General features: G+C 45.4%; 1 protein-coding gene across 1 annotated transcript in view; it reads left to right on the plus strand.

Moving 5' to 3' along the window:
• Positions 1-6,718, plus strand: part of TTC23L (tetratricopeptide repeat domain 23 like) — a 63,464-nt gene extending 56,746 nt beyond the window's left edge. The window contains 1 exon segment of the mRNA XM_055126286.1: positions 6,558-6,718. Coding sequence (XP_054982261.1) covers positions 6,558-6,718 — 161 coding nt within the window.
• The last annotated feature ends 14,995 nt before the right edge of the window (positions 6,719-21,713 follow it).

The raw sequence follows: 21,713 nt of genomic DNA on the forward strand, positions 1-21,713 counted from the left end.
CTGGGGTAAAAGGCAGTTCAGATAGAAAAGGGAACACCAAGTAAAATGTGGTTAGAGGACCCACTTGGGAAGGGAGATGGGTACTGAAAGTAGACTATAGATTGAACACGATGGCCACTCAGTACCCCTATTTTGAACCACAACACCCAAAAGGAGAGAGAGAGAAAACAAAAAGGAATGGCCTGCCACAGAGGTGGGGTGGGTCGGGGAGGGGGGATGGGATTGGGGGGTGGGAGGGATACTGGGTTCATTGGTGGTGGAGAATGGACACTGGTGGAGGGATGGGTTCTTGAACATTATATGAGGGAAACATAAGCACAAAAATGTGTAAATCTGTAAATGTACCCTCACGGTGATTCACAGATTAAAAACTAAATGAATTTAATAAAAATATTTTTTAAAAAAGAATTAAAGCACTGGCTTTGCATGCAGCCAATCCTTAGCACTACATATGGTCCCTTAAGCCGCATTAGGTGTAACCTCAGTGCACAGAGCCTCTTAGCATTGCTGGGGTGGGGGTAGGGGTGCGGGGAGGGGCCAATGCTTCTCCCACCAAAAATTTGGGAAGATGCCCCCTTTGTAATATTAGTTAGAAATATACTGTTTCTCCAACCAGAAAGATAGTACAGCAGGTAAAGTACTTGCCTTGCATAAAGCTGACCTAGTTTAGATCCCCAGCAGCCCTTATGGTCCCCGGGAGTGATTCCTGAGCACAGAACTAGGAGTAAGTCCAAAGGACTACTTGGTGTGACCCTGAAAACAAATTTTCTTTTTCCTTGTGTCTGTATATGAGGTTCTTCAGAAGCAACGTACAATATAACTTCTGTTCCTGTAAATTTAATATTTTAATTCAAAATTGGCTTCCCCCTTCTCTCTACCTGCCAGAGTTTTGGTTTTATTTTAAACTATATTTGTTTCCATCTCAGTTTTTGGTCTTCAGCTTAGTATTAGCCCCAAATTTGCTTTCACATCAGAGAGAAATTACAGAAAGTGCATTCAATGGCTGACCTCTTTACTTGAGTTCCAGGAGTGGAAGCTCTTAGTCAAAAACCCTGGCGCCAAATGTTACGAATTCCACACAGCATGCATTTAACAGAAACCTTATTTCTCAGGAGACCCTGCAGGACTTGAATGCCAGATTTGAAGCCAACTCTGCGTTTCTCAGACACACAAAGATTTGATATGGTCTCACTGGCCATGTGACAACAGGTTCAGGCATAGGGTTACGGGCCTAGAGTGATGATGATTTTGTCGGCGAGCTCTCCCCAAGAGGTGCTCAGGGGACCCTCAAGAGCCACTCTCAGAGATATTTGCCCTACTGGGTCGGGCTGTTCGAGGTGAAGCCTGAGAATGAGAAGCTTCTCAGGCCCTGTAGTGCTGGGGACAATCAGGGCCACCTCAGTGTTCTGGGGACCTCTAAGTCCACAACCAGTGATACCTGGAGACCTCCAGGACCACACCAAATGGTGCTGGGATTTGAACTCATGTCCTAGTGAATGCAAAGTCTGTCTCCCTGCATAATCTCCCCACCCCAATAGATATGTACCCACTCCCCCAGAAATAAAGAAAGTCCTTCTTTGAACATAAGTTATAAACGTCGATGCTTTTTTGAGTTCTACTTTACCTAGCATTGCAAAGTCAAATGCCCTTTTGCAGCACTCTGGTCTGTGATTTTGCTATTTTATATTGGTTGTGAGAAGATTGACATGAGATTTTTTTTTAATTTTATTTATTTATTTTTTCTTTTTGGGTCACACCTGGCGATGCACAGGGGTCACTCCTGGCTCTGCACTCAGGAATTACGCCTGGCGGTGCTCAGGGGACCATATGGGATGCTGGGAATTGAACCCGGGTCGGGCTGAGTGCAAGGCAAATGCCCTACCCGCTGTGCTATTGCTCCAGCCCCTGACATGAGATCTTGATGCCACAGACTGAGCTGGTATTTTGATTTTGTTTTCAAAGATTTTAAAAGCACTTCACGAGAATAGCATTGCTTGTTCTTTTTGCATTCTGGCACAATAAATGCCATGACTTGGTGACAAAATAGCAGCAATACTTGATGGCTCCTTGTTTCTAACCAAACTCCTGGGCAAAGACACTGAAGGTGGTAAGTGCCAGATGGCTCTTAACTGAAATTATAAGCAGGACTATGGGTGGGTCTCCTGTGTCACTGGAAAACAGACTCATGAAGTAAATGTGTTTAGTTTGTCTTGTACACCATGACATCCTTAGTACCTGAAACAGTAATTGGCATGTGGTAGCTACTCAGTGATAGTTATAACTAATTTGCTAAATTTAGTAACCCAATTCCTAAATTCATTTTTAATTTTTTTTTGCTTTTTGGGTCACATCTGGCGATGCACAGGGGTTACTCCTGAATTTGTACTGAGGAATTATGCTTGGTGGTGCTCAGGGGACCATATGGGATGCTGGGAATTGAACCCGGGTCGGCCTCGTGCAAGGCAAACGCCCTACCTGCTGTGCTATCGCTCCAGCCCCTAAATTCATTTTTAAAAGGCACTCTTTCTCCCATCCTTGTACCTGATCTCAAGTTCTCCACCTGTTGTAAAGGACTATAATAGAAACTAACAAAGACTTGAAAATTATGTTCTCATGGAATTAAATTATTTTGGTAAGTACAGGTTTTAGTCTGATATCTATAAAAATAAAAATTAAAAAGAAAAACAAAAAATGAGGCACGGGTAGATAGGGAAACCAGACTGAATACATGCTTTGCATGCTGGGGCTCCATGATTAATATTCAGAACCATATGGTCCCCTGAGCACTGCTGGGAATAACTCCTGAGCACTACAAAACAAATGTTTGTTTGTGGCCCTCAAACGTTAAAAAAAAATTAAAAGTATTAAAAAAATTTTAAAACATTTAAAAAAATTTAACAAGATCCATGGGAGAGTGGGGCCATGATGGCCAAATTGAGAGGATTTGTGTTCACCTCTTCCCATGATGACGACAAATCCATACCCAGTCTTGGATTCATGAACACAAAAACTAAACCCATGATGAACAAAGCTCCCACATCAAGGGACAAAAGGAGAGCACCCAGATGGATTAGAGACAGGGAGATAGATGTCCCTGTAGCAAAGAAACCTCACCATGGGACCACTAGCCACAATCGCTCAGGTCTGTGTTTTGGCAAAGCCATGTGTAGGTTGTGTGATCTTGGAATGATCCTTTTTGTTATTGTTTCTTATACCTGTAAAAGAAGTATGATCATTTTCTAATGAGATATATATGAATAGAAAATAACAAATGTGCATAAATTGACTATTGTTAAGCTTACTGTATTAATTCTGCACAAAAACAAGTTACTTAGACAACACAACCCAACTTCACTACTCTTGGTGGACTGTGTCAATGTTGGGTAATAAAATGCTTCCTCCCTAGAGCCCGTGGAATCCAACCAGAATGATCCTTCAGACATGACAGATTGATTTTAAAAGCTGCTTTTGTTTTTAATCCTGTAGGAGGGTTACAGACTGCTAAAGTCTTCTCTCCAGAGCTGGAGCGATAGCACAGCAGTAGGGCATTTGCCTTGCACTCAGCCAACCTAGGTTGAGATTCCTCCGTTGCTCCCGGAGAGCCCAGCAAGTTACCAAGCATATCCCGCCCACATGGCAGAGCCTGGCAAGCTCCGTGTGGTGTATTCTATACGCCAAACACAGTAACAAGAAGTCTCACAATGGAGACGTTACTCGAGCAAATCAACTAACAATGGGACGACAGTGCAACAGTGCAGTGCTAAAGTCTTCTCTGAAGTCTCAGTGAAGTGTAGTAGGGACTGTACTGAAAAAGTGGCTGAAGCTTTTGTAACATGAACACAAATAGCATAATTTGCTTTGCTGAAGGAGAGCTCAGAAAGGCGATTCAGTTGTTAAGAAAGGTAAATGCTGGTTTCACTACATTTTCTCCTAGATTCGTAGCACAGTCCAAAGAAAAAGGTGTGTGTGTGTCTGTGTGTGTCTGTGTGTCTGTGTGTCTGTGTGTGTGTCTGTGTGTCTGTGTCTGTGTCTGTGTGTGTGAAGTATATGTATTTTTGTATGCATGTATTTTATCTTTCCTTTCTTGCCCTTCCCTATGTCCTTATTTTGGTAATAAGGGTTGCTCCTGGTGGTATCCAGTAGACAATATGGAACCAATGGAACCAGGGATTGAACCTGGACCTTCTATATGCATGCACTCTAGCCTGTTGAGCTACCTCTCTGCTTGAATTGTCTTTACTCTTTCCTTCTTTCTTATCCTTCCTCACTTTACTTCTATTTTTTAAAGTGTTCCCCTTTGAACAGATAAAGGCCATAAATAAGGTATGACTCTGAACATGTTATAGAACCTTGTGTTCTAAGCCTAGAGTCTTAAAAGAGTTAGCACCCTGATCTTGGGCTCTAGGTATGGCAGCATCAGTATCTCATAAACACGCAAAGTTGGATGGAAACAGGGACATCCTGGTTGTTGTTCTTCCCCAAGCACTGATTTCCCTTCCTGGGAGCACAGACATATCTGGAAACATATTCCGTAGAGATTGACTATGGCAAGTGTTGTGACCAGTTGTTTAACCATCATTGTTCCAACAGATTAAGATAAAAGATTTGCTAAAACTGATAGGGATGTGCTTGGGGCAACTCCCAATTTATTGCTCCGGGGACCATGCAGTACTGAAGGTTGAACCTGTTCTCTTGCAGGCAAAGCATGCACTCTACCCTTCGACTTCTCTCTGGACCTGTCACTGTCACTGTCATCCCGTTGCTCATCGATTTGTTCGAGCAGGCACCAGTAACGTCTCTCATTGTGAGACTTACTGTTACTGTTTTTGGCATATCCAATACGCCACGGGTAGCTTGCCAGGCTCCGCTGTGCAGTAGCTTGCCGGGCTCTCCGAGAGGGGCGGAGGAATCGAACACGGGTCGCCCGCGTGAAAGGTGAATGCCCTACCGGTATGCTATCGATCCCTATGTCACTAAATTTCTCACAATTTTTTTCCTTCAATATCAGATCTGCTATTTACTCCATCCAGTGTACTTTTCCTATAAGACATAATTTCCATCTCCAAAACAGTTTGATTTGGGTCTTTTTTAAAAAAAGAAAAAAATACATATGTAAATATATTTCCCATGTGTCCTCTTGAAATAATGGGGAAAATTACAATAACAGTTTTAATTTATGTCTAATAATTCTACCATCTGTGTGGATTGAGTCTGCTTTGATTGATTTGTCTTGTTACCGATCACATATTTTCCTGCTTCTTTGCATGCCTTGTCATCTTTGTTTCACTGCCAGACATGAGGTAGTGTGCCTTGTTGAAAACTGAATTCTTTTGTATTCCTATACAAATTCTTGAACTTTGTCTGGGAGCTCAGTCAAATTAGTTTAGTCCTTTCAGGTCTGGCTTAAGACTCATTAGCTGGGACTAGGGCAAGAGGGTTAATTAATCCTCCATTATTGAACCGGAGCTCGGGTCCCTTGTCCAAAGCTCTGTGAACAATGGGACTTGCCAGTTGGCTGCTGGGCACAGGCAGGGTGCCCGGCACCCGGTGGACATTGGGAACTGTCCCTCCAACCCTTAACCCTTCAAGGAGAATTTCCCAGCTGGGCCAGTTGCTCTCGGAGGCACATGCCAATCTTCCCAACACTTGGGGCGGGCCTGTTGCAGGGATTCCTGGTTCTTTCTCGGGCAAGTGTCTCCTTTTTTGTGACTCCACCTGGCAAATCTCAGGGGACTCTCAGCCCTGAAGACTGTAGTTCATTCCCTTCCTGGCACTGTGGTCTGGAAACAGACTCACAGCAGCCCTGCAGGAGGGAGTTGAAAGATTTTCTCATTTGTTTTCTCTCAGGGATCTGCCATTAGCTGCAGCATATACAAAAATAAAGGGTTTTCCAGGTTGGAGTGATAGTACAGCGGGTACGGCATTTGCCTGGCGACCCGGGTTCAGGATTCCCAGCATCCCACATGGTCCTTAAGCACCGCCAAGAGTTATTCCTGAGTGCAGAGCCAGGAGTTAACCCCTGTGCATCACTGGGCGTGACCCAAAAAGAAAAAAAAATAAATAAAGGTTTTTCTTCTTGGGTGGGAAGCTCAACCCCATCCCCATTCTTTCCATCTCAGCTGGAAACAGAGGTGGAAAATATATTTTTTTTAAGGAAAATTGCATAAGGATGAAGTGCTGTGCCATGAGAATATGATGTAAATTTGGGACATTCCGTAGTTGTCATTTATATCCATCCCACGGGTCACGGCTATTGGACAGCCCTGATGGAAAGCTTGACCTCAACCATGTTTGCTGCAGGGAGGTGGGGGTGTTGATCCCATTGTTTCTATTGTCTCCAGCTTGATAAAGCAGTGACGGGTGCCGTGAAATGGCCTGAGACTCGCTCAGCATGAGGGGACTTCAATTCAACTTCCCTGTCCTCTCGGTGGACACGACACCAGAGGAAACAGCGTGCAGACATTTCCCAAGTAAACTCAGCTCTGTGGGGTGCCCATGAACGGAGTTCATAATTCAGTTGCTTCACCCGATTCTCATTAACCTTTTGCGTTTCTCAGCTTGCCTGCGGTGCCTGATGATTCAATTTTTGTTTGGAAATGAGCACAGTAGAAGCAGTGAGACCAGAAGCCTCCTTACCCTCCTGGGAGGTGAAGTTCTGGCCACAGCCATCAACGAGGGGCCCTGCGTGTGGGGGTGGAGGCAGCTCGGCCTCTCCTAGGTGCAGTCAAACAATCGACCTTTTTTTTTTCTTTTCCAGGTCACACCCAGCGATGCACAGGGGTGACTCCTGGCTCTGCACTCCGGAATTACTCCTGGCGGTGCTGGGGGACCATGTGGGATGCTGGGACTCGAGCCTGGGTCGGCCTCGTGCAAGGCAAACGCCCTACCCATGGTGCTATCATTACAGCCCCAAGAATCAACCTCTTTTGTTTATAAAACAAAATGCCTGCCTGTGCTATGGATGGATGTAGACAAAACCCTCACCAGGCTGAAGGTAACTTGCTGGTTCTTCAGAGTCTCTCAGAACTCAGTGCTTAGGGGTTCGCTGCCATGGTATTTAGTATCCATGGTGGACCATGGCAACAGGCACCAGAGTTGATAAGATCTGTCCCTGCATAGCAGATGAGACCTGTCCCTACTCCCGTAGGGAGTGTCTGGGCGCATTTTACAAGCACTGGGAATCTGGTGTTATCTCACCCCCTAAGAATTGTCACCTAACTGCATTCCTAACTGTAGCATTTAGCCTTAATTGGGTTTGGGCCAGGGCAAAGCAGAGTTGGAAAGGTGATAGGTCAGTAATGTTAGACTTTATGTGATTGGACCATCTTCTTAAGCCGAGACCCTCTATAACATATCTGTATAGTTGTCAAAGTGAGTGGCCATCAGCTGTCTCCCGGGGTGGTTTCTCCTCCTCGCACCCATCATCCTTCGCCCCGTGTCTGCTCGGACCCGGTGTGCAACTCATGCCTGGGCATGTTGGGGAAAGACTGTTCCCCAACGATCCATAATATCCCTTTCAATGCTAAGCATTATAACTAAGGCCTGCGAGACGGTGTCTTCCTGAGAGTTCTCTGTCAAGGAAGGGCATGGTGTAGGAAAGTTAGGACCCAGGTGTAGGCCAGCAGGATCTTTCTCTCAGGTCAGTCAGGCCAGGAACATGATGGGCACAGAACACTGTCAGCCCATCTTCTGCCCACCCCCTGCATCCAAGGACCACACTTATTTTATTTTATTTTTGGGTCACACCTGGCAATGCACAGGGGTTCCTCCTGGCTCTTCACTCAGGAATTACTCCTGGTAGTGCTTGGGGGACCCTATGGGATGCTGGGATTCGAACCCGGGTCAGCCGCATGCCAGGCAAACGCCCTACCCGCTGTGCTATTGCTCCAGCCCCCAGGGCCACACTTCTGCTAGGCCCACAGGAGTCTGTCTCCGTCACTGCTGTGTCTGGAAGTAGCCCACTCCCCGTCCTCATTCATAGCCCCAGCGGGGTATATGTGGGACTCTGGCCCCTCCGCACTTTGGCTATTCTGTGCCCCTGATTGGAAAAGAATAACCAGAGAAACTGCTTGCAGCAAATTCTGGGCCCAGGCATTCATCATTTTCTTCAGGTGCTCAGAGCCTAAAAATTCTTCTCCCTGGAAAGGACGTGAGGCCCAGGGCCGCATGGAAGGTTCGGAGCCAGGGGAAAGGTAGAGTCTTCTGACGCACTCGGCTGTAACAGAAGCTGAGTCAATAAATGTGGCTCTCTCCCTGAAACCAGCCCACAGCTCATTCCTCAAGAACTGCTGAGCAAAGTCCTCGGAGCGGCTGCCAAAGCCCAGATGTAAAAAAAAAAAAAAAAAAAAAAAAATCAAAACAAAACAAAACAAAGCGAGCCCTGTGTGAGGATTGTCCTCTGCGCTGCACAGCTCCCAGCCGTGATCAGCCCCAGATGTCCTGGAACTCTCGCGCTTTCCAGTGTTCTCTGGTGCCGCTCGCTCTGCCCTGGGCCTGCTTTGTCACGGGCTCCCTTTTCTGACCCCTCCAACCTCCACAGACACAAGAATGCAGAGCTGTGCCCTGAACCCAGAGCTGACCCCGAGGTTGAGTGGTCACTTTGCAGAGTCTCCAAGAGTTCAGAGTCTAGAGAGCACAGGAAGTCTTGGCTTTGGAAGTCCCTTTCGGGGTTGTGTAATCTCTTACCCTCAGTCACAACTGTGCTTCGGTTTTAATCATTTACAGATAAAGCTCCCTCTAAGCGTCAGAAGGACTAGTGCGTTTGCCGTACGTTTGCAGTAAGACCTTCCAGGAAAACAGGCACACACACGCCCAGAATTGCACTGGAGTCAGTAGTCAAGTTTTCTTTCTTTATTTTGGGGCTTTATGGGCCACATCTGGCAATAATTAAAGGCTACTCCTGGCTCAGTGCGTGGGAGTCTGTCCCAGAGGTGTGTAGGGGACCCCTGTGGAACCAGGGAGTGAGCCCAGGCCTCCTGCATGCAAAGTATGTGCTTAGTCCCTTGTGCTGTCTCCTGGTCCCCTAGCAAAATTGAAACAGAAATGAAAAACAAAAAAAGAGGACAAGCAAGGCATTGTGAGGCTGGAACTGGGGCTGGAAAGCTGTCACTGGGGCAGGCTGTTGGGTCTTCACAGAAAAGGAAAACATCAGCAGGTGAGGAAAAATAAGCCAGAGGACAGCATTTTAGTTTCCTGAACAAAGGCATGATGCAGAGATAACTGATCATCTGTGAGGAAGAGCTAGTGGTTTTAAGTGGTTGTCATTTAAGGCAGGGCTGCTTCAATTTTTTTCCACTCATAACCCCTTTCACTCAAGAAATTTTTACAGGAGGTTGAAGAAATAGTACAGGAGTTAAGGAACATACGTTGCCTGCCATGTACTGAGTCCTGAGCCACACCTCATCCTCAAGGGCAAGGTCCCAGCAGCCCCCAGCACTGAAAAAAGTGGAATTTTTACATGACCCCAGCTATATAGGTCTATGAAATGAGGATACAAAGCAAACATTTACTCTTAATACTAAATAAATTTGTTTTGGGGGCTGGAGAGATAGTATAGGTGACCGGTGCTTGCCTTGATTGTGGCTGATCCCAGTTGATTTCCAGCACTGCATATGGTCCCGGGGCCCCTTGAGGAGCGATCCCTGAGTGCAGATCCAGGAGCAAGCCATGAGCACTGCCAGGAATGGAGAGAAAGAAAGGGAAAAAAGAGAGCAAGAAAGGAAAGGAGGGGCTGGAGCAACAGTACAGCGGGTAGGGCATTCGCCTTGCATGCAGACGACCTGGGTTCAATTCCCAGCATCCCATATCGTCCTCTGAGCACTGCCAGGAGTGATTCCTGAGTGCAGAGCCAGGAGTATCCCCTGTGCATTGCCAGGTGTGACCCAAAAAGAAGAAAAAAGAAAGGAAAGGAAAAAGTAAGGAAGGAGAGAAAGAGAGAAAGAAAGAAAGAAAGAAAGAAAGAAAGAAAGAAAGAAAGAAAGAAAGAAAGAAAGAAAGAAAGAAAGAAAGAAAGAAAGAAAGAAAGAAAGAAAGGAAGGAAGGAAGGAAGGAAGGAAGGAAGAAAGAAAGAAAGAAAGAAAGAAAGAAAGAAAGAAAGAAAGAAAGAAAGAAAGAAAGAAAGAAAGAAAGAAAGAAAGAAAGAAAGAAAGAAAGAAAAGTGGAGGGGAAGAGAGGAAAGGAGGGAATATTGTTTAGTTTAAAGCAAAAATGTTGAAAGTTACATGACCTCACAGTTTAAGAAGCTAGGGTTTAGGGTATGCAAGAAGGAACATGTAGGAAGATCACAGATCCAGGAAAGTTTCACGTGCCAAGTAGAGGCATTTAGAATTTATTAGCAGACATAAGACTTTTGAACAAGTTTTGAGCAAGATGAGATGTAATCAATTATTGTTATTGGTGCATTGATGTCAAGAGCAGTGGGAAGACGGGACATCACAAGATGTTAGATTTAGCAGGACCGATACAGTGGTCCATATGAGAGATGTTGACGAAGCCATAGTATAAGGAAGGAGAGGTGAATGGAGAAGCTGTAAGGATGTTTGACAGACCTTAGAGCCAGTCCAATCAGAGAGCTGGAGGCAGCTTTGAGTTTCTAGCTGAGGCAACTGTTAAATGCAATTGTACTGGCCAGAGCAAACCAACTTGGAGGAGCTGCAGGGGCTCTGAGGAAGAGAATGATTTTGTGTGTGTTAATCCAGCGCCTTGGCAGTGTGTGATAGGCTGTATGGGCAGAGTCTGAGGAGAGAGTCTGCCGTCAAGGAAGTTAGGGCGTATGCCTTGATCCCTGGCACCACCTGGGGGGCCTAGAGTTCCCCGCCCAGCATTGCTGATTGCAGTCCTGAAGGCGTCCAAGACCCCTCTGGAGTGACCCAGGTAGTTCCCAACTTTGCCGCCTCTGGCTTCACAGTGACCCGCCTTCTGTTGCAGGGAATCATTGGGAGTGCTCCTCCCTGAGCACTGATCGGGAGCACCTTTCACCCCCCGCCCCCGAAAGAAAGAAACTGCTTGTTTATGTGAGACAAGAAGACTTAGAAAAGGACTTTGGAGAACACTTAATTTGGAGATAATAGATAAAACCAAATTAGCTCAAATTTGATCTCTCCTCTTCACATACAGACACTTTCTGTCTTTGTTATATGTCTTTAAAAATGCAAGAGCATTTTTTTGTTTGTTTTTGTTTTTTGGGTCACACCCGGCAATGCACAGGGGTTACTCCTGGTTCATATACTCAGGAATTACTCCTGGCGGTGCTCAGGGGACCATATGGGATGCTGGAAATCAAACCTGGGTCGGCCGCGTGCAAGGCAAAAGCCCTACCCGCTGTGCTATTGCTCCATCCCCAAAAGCATTTTATTATGTGTGGTAGAATACACCATACCATGTCTGTGAAATGTTAATTATTATAATATTACTGTTTTTTTTTACTTTTAACTTAGAGGTCATGTAGAAAGAGGAATTGAGAAGGGGGTTCTAGAAGAAGCTTCAAGAATTAAGAAAGTCAAATTAAATTCTGTTTCCAAATTTGGTGGTGGGAAGGTGTAAGGGTGGTGGGCTTGGTGTTTAATATTAAATGTAATAAAATATTGTGAAATTCTTTATAAATTTTTTTTAAGTCAGATTGGGGAGAGAGTACAGATAGCAGCTTGCCTTGCACATGGTCAGCCTGGGTATGGTTCCTAGCACCCCACAGCATCCCCCGAACTCCACAAGGAGTGACCACCAGGAGTGATCTCTGAGCACTGAGTGAGAAATAAGCCCCGAACACAGCAGGGTGTGGCCCCAGAACAAAAAAAAATAGAATTTGGTAAGTCAAATAGGAATTGAGCTCATCAAAGCAAAGTTTTCAGGGAAGAAAAGAGCAAACTCGTTGCTGCGAAAGATGCAAAGGAGTTCAAGTCAAAAGAAAGGCGAGAGGCCAGTAGCCAAGGATTCCCGACTTACTGCAGAATTAGCAAATTCTAACTGTGAAATACGATTTTTTCTGTCATATTTATGGCACGAAAATACAGGTAATACAAACCTAATTCTGAAAAGAATTAGGGAGAACAGCCTTTTCTTTTTTTGCATTTGCTTTATTTTTTATTTGTTTACTTATCTTGTTTTATTTGGGTCACACCCGGCGATGCTAGAGGTTACTCCTGGCTTTGCACTCAGGAATTACTCCTGGAGGTGCTCAGGGGACCATATAGGATACTAGGGATTGAACCCAGGTCGGATGCATGCAAGGTAAACGTTCTACCCACTGTATATCGCTCTGGCCCCAGAGAACAGCCTTTTGAACATCCTACAGATGGAACTTTTGCTTTAGGCAACGTTTTTGGTTGCTATTTTGGCAAGAGCAAGTCTGTTTAAATGCATGCCTTTGTGGGCCAGGAAAGAAACCCAAGGCTTGTTGCATACCTTTTGCATACAGGAGTCCTGGACATGATTTCCAACTCTGCATGGTACCCCAAGCTGATCTTGGTTGGGAAGCCAATGGTCCTGTGTTTGATGATACCCCCACAACTTTCTATGTGTCATTTGACAAGTTTCCCTAAGCCTTTTCTCTAGTGAGGATTAGAACGAGAAAGCACAATTGGGAGTGAATGCTGTTATCCACAAAAACACTTAGTATAGTTTCTGGTATAGTTTCAATGGTAGCACTGTCGTCCCATTGCTCATTGATTTGCTCAAGCGGGCACCAGTAATGTCTCCATTGTGAGACTTGTTACTGTTTTTGGCATATCAAATATATCATGGGTAACTTGCCAGGCTCTGCTGTGTGGGTGGGATACTCTAGTAGTTTGCCGGGCTCTTCGAGAGGGACTGAGGAATTGAACCCGGGTTGGCCGAGTGCAAGCCAAACACCCTATCCACTGTGCTATCGCTCCAGCCAAAAAATAAAAATTTATCTTTCAAATTTGAGGTAGTCACCTACCGACCAGAAGAATGAATGCATGTAGCATCAGCCCGTGTCTGTCCTTGTTAGACATCTTTAGGACAACTGCACTCTGAAAGTGATTGTGTTTTTGTTTTTGTCCCATACCTGGCAATACCCAGGGGTATCTTGGCTCAAGAAACACTCAAGAACCACTCCTGGTGGTGTTCTGGGGACCATACGGGATGCCGGGGATCATACTGGGTTGGTTGCATGCAAGGCAAGTGCCTACCCACTGAATTATCTCTTTAACCCCTGAAAAGTAATTTTAGTTTAATTTTTGTTGGGTCTAAAATTGTGGAAGTCAGTAGAAAGAGCGATAAGGAACAAGCGTCTCTTTCTCTGTGCAAGAGGAGCAAAAGGATCAATGCCTCAATGGCCACTACCATGAATGAAACTGCTGTCCTTTTGGTTCTGTGGACAAAATGGAGCTGGCTCCTCTGGGCCTAGACACTGGGGAGAGAAAGCAAAGGAACATGGGTGGCAATGGAGCGTGCGGAGTCGTGATCTTCAGAGGAGAAGTAGGGGGGAAGAAGTGATCAGCTCAATAAGTTTGGTGTTTGCCAAACCTGTCTTGGACAAGAAATTAGTGATGAAATAGAAATGCTCCACACACTGGCCCTTGGGTTCTGTCCTTCCCCCTGGGTTGCAGGTAGCCCACTGCTGCCTCTTCAGAGTTGAGGGGGGAACTATCGGGTGCCATCTTGGGTATAAGAGACTGGAAGCACCACCTGTTCTCACATACAGGGGGCAAGGGGCAGAGGTAGCTCCAAATCCGGATTCTAGGAACAGCCATTGTCATTGGGGCAGAGAAATGAACACTTAGGGGCTAGTGTCCCGAACTTCCGGTCTCGTCACAGATCAGAAGCTATTAAACCAGGGTCAGTAAAACGTACCTCGTCTATTTTAGTTAGGTTTTGGCAGTGCTCAGGGCTTACTCCTTACTCTGTGCGCAGGAATCGCTCTTATCTTTTAATGTTATTGAATCACCATGAGATAGTTACAAGCTTTCATGTTTGGGTTACAATCACACAATAATCAAACACCCATCCCTCCACCAGTGCACATTCCCCACCACCACGGTGCTCTGGGGACAACATGCGTTGCTGAGATCAAACCCGGATCATCCTTCTGGGTGCTAGGAAAGCATCCTAACTCCTGCTCTATCTCTGTAGCTCGGAGGACCTGTTGTCATTAGCAGAGAAGTGAAGGGACTCTACATCAGTAGCCAGTAGGTCGTGCCCAACAAAATGGGTTGTAAGAGGGTTGAGTGTGGAAAAGGACAAAAGAGAAATCAAGAATGTTTCGCCTCATGGGCTCACTTTGGTGTTGGTTTCCTGTGGTGTCGCTTGCTTGTCTGGAGCATAAGACTGGTTTTGGTGGCGCTTGATTTGTCTGTGTGGCCTGCCAGAGGGCATGCGTGGAGGGATAGCTATTCTCCAGCCCTAAGGGAAAAGAGCATTTTGCCCTGAAAAGGCACTGTAGTATGAATCTTGAACCCTAAGTCTTGCTTAAACATTCTGGGCCTCAGTTTCTTCATTTATTCTTCTTTCTGTTTTCTTTTTGGGTCACAACCGGTGATGCACAGGGGTTACTCCTGGCTCTGTACTCAGGAATTACCCCTGACAGTGCTCAGGGGACCATATGGGATGACAGGAATCGAACCTGGGTCGGCCTCGTGCAAGGCAAATGCCCTACCCGCTGTGTATCGCTCCAGCCCCCTCTTCATTCATTCTTCCAAGACAGTGGTGGAGGGTCTTGAGCACTCTGGGGGTGGTGGGGTGCAATAACTTTATATGTCAATACTTTGAACTTGATATAATCACCCTGCCTGAACTATAATATTATATTTTAATTTAAAAACAAACAAACAAACAGCAGTACCTGGCCAGCATCAACTGGGTAACGGATGCAGACAGTAATGATGATGCTACAGGTTCCTTTACTCTTTTGTTTGTTTGTTTTCTTTTTCTAGTTTTTGGACCACATATGGCTGTGCTCAGGGCTCCCTCCTGGCTCTGCGCTCAGGACTCACTCCTGGTAGGAGTCAGGGGACCAGAAGGGATGTGGGGATCTAGCCCAGGCCAAACTTGTGCAAGGCAAGAGCGCTGCCTGCTGCGCTGTCGCTCTAGCCCCAGAGTCCTTAATTCTCAAGGATACAATCTGGAGGGTGAGACAAAGATGCCCAAGAGTAATCCAAACAGAGTCATACACGTCTCAGCACAATGACAGTGGACAAGAGACCATGGAAGAAAGTGTTACATCTGATTTTTTTCCTCCAAGGGCCAATAACAGTTTACCTAGACAGAGAAGAAACTTTCTGGAAGAAGGAGTTCTATATGCAACAGCAGTGTGCAAGGAATGGTAAGTTCCCTGCGGTGGGGTGGAATGGGGGTTGCGGGGGGTACAGAGGGCAGTGAGGGATGCAGATGCCAAGGGATGTGCCATGCTAGGAGGAGGGGTCAGGGCTGGTAGCAGAAATAAGAGTAGGAGGAAACCAGCAACTGGTCAAGTAAGCGATGGAAGCTGCCTTCCTGTAGGCTTCTCCCAGCTGTCAAGGCGAGGAGCTTCCCTCTAGCCAGCTGAGAATAAACTAGTTTTTATGAAATGACTACATTCTATTGGAAATGATTGGTGATTAAACTTTCACAGGTTAAACTTTATCCGATCTTTAGCACTGAAGCAGAGAAATGATCTGAGGTTTGATTTTATTTTAAGCAAGGGGTGCTCCATATGCTTTAGCAAAACTGCTGGTCCAAGAACATTTTTCCGGGGCTGGTGCGATAGCACAGCGGGTAGGGTGTTTGCCTTGCACGCGGCTGACCTGGATTCAATTCTCAGTATCCCACATGGTCCCCCAAGTACCACCAGAAGTAATTTCTGAGTGCATGAGCCAGGAGTAACCCCTGTGCGTCGCTGGGTGTGACCCAAAAAGCAAAACAACAACAACAACAAATTTTTTCCAAGCTTGGTAAAGAATTTGGACCCAAACTTGAGGACATACGGAAGGCTCAGTGAATAATGCCGATCTCACCCGTGAGCTATTTTATCTGATCACAAGAAGCATGACTTCAACTCATTCCTAGGAATGAAATCTGTTTTACGATGCCTGCTGGTTCAACGTTCTGGAGGCAGACAAGTGTGAGCTCGAACCCCACAGCCCTGCAATCTAACCAAAGCAGCCCTGCCATCCTCTGGGAGTAGGGGATAGGAGCTCGCCTCGGAGACAGGCGCCGCTGTGAGGGAAAATGAGATAATGTGTGTAACATGCTGAGGCCGGTGCCCGCTGCATAGTGACTAATAGAGACGTTTCTTTATGCCTGTTCCATCCATGAAGCAAACCGAGGAGAGTAGGTGATAACGGAAAAGCTCCCGGAAAGCTAGTGTGGAAAAGATGTTTGTTGGTTCTCAAACGTGAGCTAGGGCTTGTCCCGCTGGAAAGAGAGATAAATAATATCACAGCGAAGACACGCCGTGGAAATCAGCGTCCTTTCGGGGCCCTGCAGATTTCAGGCAAAGGGAGTCCTGCCCCCTTGTGGTGGCAGAGCAGAAGGCGGAGTCTCTCCCGTCTTGCCCATCGCTCACCTGATTTGGGCATCTTTCTTCTCCCTAGTTTGGAATCCCAGTATTTCTTGGTTTTCTGTGGAGGAGGTAATCGCTTTCTGTGTTTATTTTTTTTACAGACTAACCTGGCCAAAGCTGCTTCCCACTAAGTGGTACTCGGCAGCAAAGTGGGCGGAAACACATTTCCATGAAGGATATATGACTGAGTTAATGGACTAAAAGAACTACCTGGTGTTTATACAGACACGGGGCTGGAGAGCCAGGAGCCGGTACACCCGTGTTTGTATCCTGCGTCTAACTGATAAGATGCTTTCTTGATGTATGGGAATGCCTTGCTTTCTTGATGTATGGGAATGGGGAATGTCTTCCTAATTGGGAATGTTTTCTTGATATATTGTTCCTGTATGCTTTTGTTCATTTGCGAAATGTTTGAGGTTATTTCTGCCTTTGCAATTGTTTATCTTTGAGCTTAATTCAAAGATAAACAGTTCCTGGGACTCTGTGCCAGGATGTTTCACTCGGGGAGCCCCAGAGGAGGGCAGGTGGGAACCCTCCCTGCCCCAAGGGACCCAGCCCTGGCAGCCAATGTACACCACCCAACCACCGACATGCTCCAGGCCACTTTCCAGGCTGCTTTCTGGACCACGCTGCAGGACACATTATAAGACACTTCCTACCCATTTTTCATAATTTTCACAGCATATTTGATGGAGTTCAGACAGTAGGCAACAAATCATAGAGAGTTATATACATATATGTATACATATATATATATATATATATATATATATACATATATGCCTCTCGGAGAGCCCAGCAAGCTACCGAGAGTATCCCGTCTGCATGGCAGAGCCTGGCAGGCTACCCATGGCATATTCGGCATATTCAATATGCCGAAAACAGTAACAATAGGTCTCATTCCCCTGACCCTGAAAGAGTCTCCAATTGTTGGGAAAGATGAGTAAGGAGAGGCTGCTAAAATCTCAGGGCTGGGAGGAATAGAGATGCTACTGGCGCCTGCTCGAGTAAATCGATGAACAACAGGATGACAGGGATACAGAGATACAGACTAGCAATGCAGAATCAGTCTCTAGTGGGATCTGCATGTACAAAAACCTCAAGTTGCTTATAAAATTTTATATCTCCTATCTCTGTGGAATAAATATTTTCTTCAGGTAAATCAGAGCCATGAGAACTATACTCTTTGGTATACTTGAGGGATAATGAGGATATGTCTGAGAAATTTTATAGAAACCATGTTTCCGGAACACAGTCTTTTGGCCCAGATTCCTCCTAACTCCAGCCTAAGTCCTGGAGTTAGGAAATTAGTATGGAAATCCTAAATGACTTGGATTGGGAGAACATCTCTGGGCTTCTGAATTTCTGTGCTCAAGAGAAGAAATCACCTAAAATTAAGAACTAGCAAGGCCCCACAATAGAGTTTTTAATTTAAAAATAATTTTAGCCCCTGTTAAAAGCAGTCCAGGTTTCTTGATAGCCTTGGTCTGCCAGCTGAATCAAGGGAATCTTCCTGCTCTTTAGGAAGAAAATTCAGAACTCTAGGAACATACTGGAGACTTTTCAGAAGTCAGCATTTTAGGGATTGGTCACATGTTCAAAGTCATGTGACCAATTTAGGTTATTTTAGGCCAGATGAGCCTTCCAGTTCAATAAAGCAGCAATTTGGGCCAGGAGGAGAGAGACAGCAAGAGCCAAGAAGACACAAGTAGTTTCTCCTTTCCTCTAGATCTTATCCTAAGAGAAAGACCTCTATGCAAGACAGTCAAACAATTGGGGCTAGAGTGATTAGTACAGCAGGTAGGCGCTTGTCTTGCATGTAGCTGACCCAGTTTTGAGTTCCCACATTCCTGGAGCCCACTGGGAGTGGTCCCTGAGTGCAGAGCAGCAGTAACAGCCTGAACACCACGCGGTGTGGCAAAAAAAAAACAGTCAAAATTAAAGACAACCTTGTTGAGGAAAACTGTTTTGGACCAACCAATGTTATTTATCAACATTGGTAGCAGTGGTGGATTAAAACAGAACTAAGGACTGGGTGGGGACGGTGGGGGGTGGCGGTCGTGGAGAAGGTCTACTTAGTATTGCAGGTAAAATCTTGAGACTGGGTCCTATAATTTGGTGGGGTGAAGGAGAAATCTGGTTTTGGATATAAACATTAAGTTATGTAACTGGGATTACACTACCAGTCATTTCCCTCTAATTTTATTCGTTTTTCAAAAAAAAAATGCTGTATTACCTATAGTTTATTAGCAGGCGCTATAATGTACTGTTTGGAACTATTTCAAATCGAATGGGGAAACTCCATGCAGTAGAATGTAGGGGTTATTGCAAACTAGGGGCCCAGCAGTCCTTAGGGGTCACCAAGACTCACCTGTTGGTGCTCAAGAGGTCAGGCAAAGCTGGTGTCCACTTGAGCTGTCATACACAGCCTGCCTGTTTCTTGTCATAACCTGTCTGAGGTCTCTATAATTGTGGTCTGAGAAAATGTTTGATCTTCAGAAACACTGCCCTGATCTGATTTACTGCACTCATACCAAAATCTTTAGGAAGGACTTTCTGGTCTTCTAATTCCATTCCAATATTCTGTCCTCCACCAGACTGAATTCAATAGGCTCTCCCCCCTTTTTTGGGTCACACCTGGCAATGCTCAGGGGTTACTCCTGACTCTGCACTCAGGAATTACTCCTGGTGGTACTCTGGGGAACATATGGGATGCTGGGGACCGAACCCTGGTCAGCTGCATGCAAGGGAAACACCCTATCCCCTGTACTCCTGCCCTTAATAGGCTTTTGAAAGGTGAGAAACGCTCAGGCTGTTTTGTTTTGCTTTCTTTTTTTCTTTTCTTTTCTTTTCTTTTTTTTTAGCTTTTTGGGTCACACCCAGCGATGCACATGAATTACTCTTGGCTGTGCTCAGGGGACCATATAGGACACCAGGGATCGATGTTGGCTCGGCCATGTGCAAGGCAAATGCCCTACGCGCTATACTATCACTCCAGCTCCATTATTTTGCTTTCAATTCTTAGCTCCTGAACATGCATCTCGGAAAAGTAGCAAAAGTTAGACGCCTTCCTTTCTTGTACTCAGGGACAAAGGAGAAATCAAACTCATTTACATTTCTTTTCATTCTCAGTAACCCAAGCTATTTAATGGAGCTCAGAATTTATTTTGGGGGGACCCAAGAGTCTGTTAACATCTCTCATTCATTCGGTGCTTATCAAGTCACATTTTAGTTCTTCATTCAAAAGGTTATTCCATTCCAGGACAAGAGAGATAGTTTACAGGTAAGATGCTTGCCTTGCAGGTAGTGACTAGTGTTCAATCCCCAGCACCCTATATGGTCCCCTGAGCCCCATGAGGAGTGATCCCTGAGCAGAGTCAGGAATATTCCCTGAGTCCAGCTTGGTGTGTCCCCCTACCCACCATGAACACCGCAGAAATGATTTCATATAGGTGTTTTTTTTTCAAGTCTGTAAACCCAGTAAATAATAGGTACCCAAGGAATAATATAGTATCCTGCGGTGGCAGAAATACAGGTTGCCCATGAATCTAATGATGCTACCACAGGAAAACAGGCTCTCTTTGCAGCTGCTGCTCTACCTTAGCCACTTGCAGAAGGCCAGCAGCCCTCAGGTCCTGCATGGAGGGAGCGCTCAGTTCATAAGGGGCCACCTTGGTCACTTTAGCCCTCTGGAAATGCCTCTGGGTTTTGGGGGCTACGCCCAGCTGACCTTCCTGAAGTGGGAACTAGACAGAGCTAGCAGGGCAGCTGGGGCCCCGGACCTGTGTGCTCTAGGTCTACCCACTTTCTCAGCTTCTGAGGGCCCCGAAGACTTTGTTTCAGGTAGGAGCCAAGGGAAGGTGGTAGTGTGAAACTACGGGTAAGGGGGAAAGGGACAAAACGGCCTCCCTCATCATTCATTCCGAGTCGAGAATTCCACAGTATTGCTGCCTCTATGCTCGTCATATGTAGAAAAGAGGGTTCCATGCATTTTAATTATTTTGAAACATTTTATTAATTCCCTAAATTAATGGAAGCACATCAAGGAATAACAAACTAAAAATGGAAGATTATCTACCCATTCATGGTTAGTAAAATCTCAATGAGGGAAAATGATAAAATCCAAGAAGACAATCTAAAGTTTTTAAAAATTAAGATTTTCTATATACTCCCAACGAATACCAAAGGATCTGGCTCAGCCTAGGAAAGCACTCCCCCTAGTGACCCTTTATGGGAACTAGACCTCAACTAAACTAGAAAATTCCTAAGCCCGTTCAGGTACAAGAAATTATTTATTAACCCAATGCCATATTAGATGTTATAAAGAAATCTTTCATTAATTTCTGAATTCCATGTAGCTACACATGTGTTTCTAGAGATGTAAATATGAGAGAAATGATAGTTCTTAAATGTGCAAAAATGTGAGTCTTAAGACCAGAGAAAACTCAGTGAGCTGAGCAGGAGTCTTTTTCCACCCTCAGCACCTCCTCCCTGGGCACTCCCAGGTGTGGTCCACTGCCAGGGAACAAGCCATCTTATTAAATTGAAGTATAAGCTTAACTTCATGTTTAATCCTTCCCCCACTCAGGGGACCATGCTGCAGCTCCCACATGCAAAGCAGGTACCCCAACATTCTTTTTTTTTTTTTGCTTTTTGGGTCACACCCAGAGATGCTCAGGAATTACTCCTGGCGGTGCTTGGGGGACCATATGGGATGCCAAGGATTGAACCCAGGTCGGCCGCATGCAAGGCAAACACCCTACCAATGTGCTATCGCTCCGGCCCACCCCAACATTCTTAACTCTTCCTGGGCTTACACTTAAAAACATAGAGAGCACATCAAAACAAATTCAGGGCCAAATAACTAGAATTCGTTATGCTGGAATGTTTATTCTATACTAAACACAGTTCTGAGTATGGATATATAAATGGAACTGACACTTTTTTGACTGATTAAATGTATCATTTTCAATGTTTTTATTCTTGGTGTTTACATAATCAGAGACTCTATGGACCATATTCTGTATTCATTCTTTTCTTCTCCAACATATACTCTACTTCACAAACTACTTTTGTGTCTGCTGAGCATGCTGAGGTGCTGAGGAGGCTCAAGAGTTAGTGGGTTCTCATGCCGGACTAGAACCAGCCTGGCATATGCACCTGGGAAGTTTCAGCTAATGTGACAAAACCTTTCCAGGACTTTGCTGCATTTAAC

The sequence above is a fragment of the Sorex araneus genome, chromosome 1 (genome assembly GCF_027595985.1).
Source record: "Sorex araneus isolate mSorAra2 chromosome 1, mSorAra2.pri, whole genome shotgun sequence".
NCBI classification, from domain to species: Eukaryota; Metazoa; Chordata; class Mammalia; order Eulipotyphla; family Soricidae; genus Sorex; species Sorex araneus.